The sequence below is a fragment of the Poecilia latipinna genome, unplaced genomic scaffold (genome assembly GCF_001443285.1).
Source record: "Poecilia latipinna isolate Pla-1442-1.1 unplaced genomic scaffold, P_latipinna-1.0 Scaffold135, whole genome shotgun sequence".
NCBI classification, from domain to species: domain Eukaryota; kingdom Metazoa; phylum Chordata; class Actinopteri; order Cyprinodontiformes; family Poeciliidae; genus Poecilia; species Poecilia latipinna.
Genome location: NW_015112751.1, coordinates 385,523 through 387,301, shown reverse-complemented (window position 1 = coordinate 387,301; position 1,779 = coordinate 385,523). Strand labels below are relative to the sequence as shown.

Below are 1,779 nucleotides of genomic sequence, written 5' to 3'. Positions count from 1 at the left end.
TTTAATTTTTTTTTTTTTTTTTTTTTTTTTTTTTTTTTTTTTTAAAAAAAAAAAAAAAAAAAAAAAAAAAAAAAAAAAAAAAAAAAAAAAAAATATAAGTGTTTTTTGTGGTGGTTTATTTGCATTTTTCTCCAAAATGTTTTGTCTGGAACAATTTGTCAGCTTGGCAGTATATCTTTTTTTTATTTTTTTGCTCTAACCAGTTGCCGGGTCAGGTTCCCTATCTTAGAGTCTCAGTGGGTTAAAGGTGTTTTAAGGGACAGAACCTGTCGGACTCACCCTGTGCAGTCTCATAGGACCTCTTATGTATTTGGTGCCAAATAAATCCGAGACCGATAATTATTAGTCTATTTTTTTTTTGTTGTTGTTGTTCTTTTAGCAGTTTGTCTTCTTTAGTCCTGCCATTTGGAGTTCATTTACTGTTTTGTTCATATGACTAATGTCTTAAGTACAAAGTAAAAGTTCCACCTGTAATTGCAAACCTTTCCCAGTTGTGGCTTCGTCTCCCCATAGTTTTAAACAAACAAGTGTGTACATGGCAGTAAAGTCACTGGACAATACTATCCTCATTGCATTCATTAGTTTTTAGAGTCTTTATAGGGACATTATTCTAAACCCCTGGCTATTTTTATACCAGGTCAGATGGGGTTATGCTGTAACATGCGACATAAAATGTTTTAGTATTTATACTTAAACGATTAATGGGAATATTTTTCTCTCTCTCTTCTCAGGCCAGACCACTCCCACAAAATCGAATCATTGTGTCGGCACGATTTCTAAAACCCATCAAAGAACCATGCACGATATTGTGAGTAGAGCTCTACCACTCACTGAAACTTTTTGGATTTTTAATTTTTTTGCCCTTGACATTACATCGAAGCATAGAATGTCGCTGTTGCATTGTGTGTGTTCTTTTGGATAGTGTCGTAGCAAACGGTGATGTGTTGAACCCTGCGATGAGACTTCTGATCCACCAGAAGATGATGGACCAGTTTGAAAGAATACTAGAAATGATTACGGAAAAGATGGGCCTGCGAGTCCTGGGAGGTGTGCGAAGGTAAACGTGGATTGCATAAATGGACTTTCTGCCTCTCTATATTGTCTTGTGTGCATGCATATCTGTCATCACTGCTTCAGTATACGCAAAGGACGTTTCGTTTGCGTATGCTGAAAACTTCAGAAAAAAAAAACAAAAACAAAAAGTGGTTGTCCTCCATTTTTGCTCCGTAGTCTCTACACCTACGAAGGGCATCAGGTGGCTGATGGGAGCAAGCTGGAGTGCGGGCAGCTTTACGTGGCTGTGGGCAGAGAGAGATTTAAGAAGCTTCCATACAGTGACCTTCTCTTCACTAGGCCCAAAGGAACAAGAAGGATCAGAGGGTAAGCTGTGCGCTGCAGAAAATCCATGGAAATGACTCAAGCAAAAATGTTCAGAGTGAGCAGTTTCATAATTGCATTTGAATTAAGTTTGACATTTTTCTCCACTTGGCGTTAATTTAAACCACTTTTCTGAACACACTTTAATAATTCCTTGTTAGAGAACACCTTCTTCTTCATAAAGTTATGCAATATGCAATATAAGTTAGGGCTGACTTTATGGATGTTTTCTTGTCTTTGTTAGGTTATAGTCATGCAGCTCTAAAAAAAATGTTGAGACATAAAAATAAAAAGAGATATTTTGCATGTGAGTTTGAGAAGTTATAAAATGTGCCTGAATTCAAGATAAAACAATAAATTCTCCACACATGCACCATATATTCTTAGTATACATTAAAATCT

The 1,779-nt window shown here is 36.1% G+C and overlaps 1 protein-coding gene across 1 annotated transcript in view; it reads left to right on the top strand.

Annotated features, from left to right (window-relative positions):
* The window catches only part of LOC106945235 (doublecortin domain-containing protein 2), a 37,660-nt gene that overhangs the window by 12,349 nt on the left and 23,532 nt on the right, over nucleotides 1-1,779 (top strand). The window contains exons 3-5 of the mRNA XM_015028791.1: nucleotides 732-808; nucleotides 923-1,057; nucleotides 1,231-1,380. Coding sequence (XP_014884277.1) covers nucleotides 732-808; nucleotides 923-1,057; nucleotides 1,231-1,380 — 362 coding nt within the window. The remainder of the gene's footprint in view (nucleotides 1-731; nucleotides 809-922; nucleotides 1,058-1,230; nucleotides 1,381-1,779) is intronic.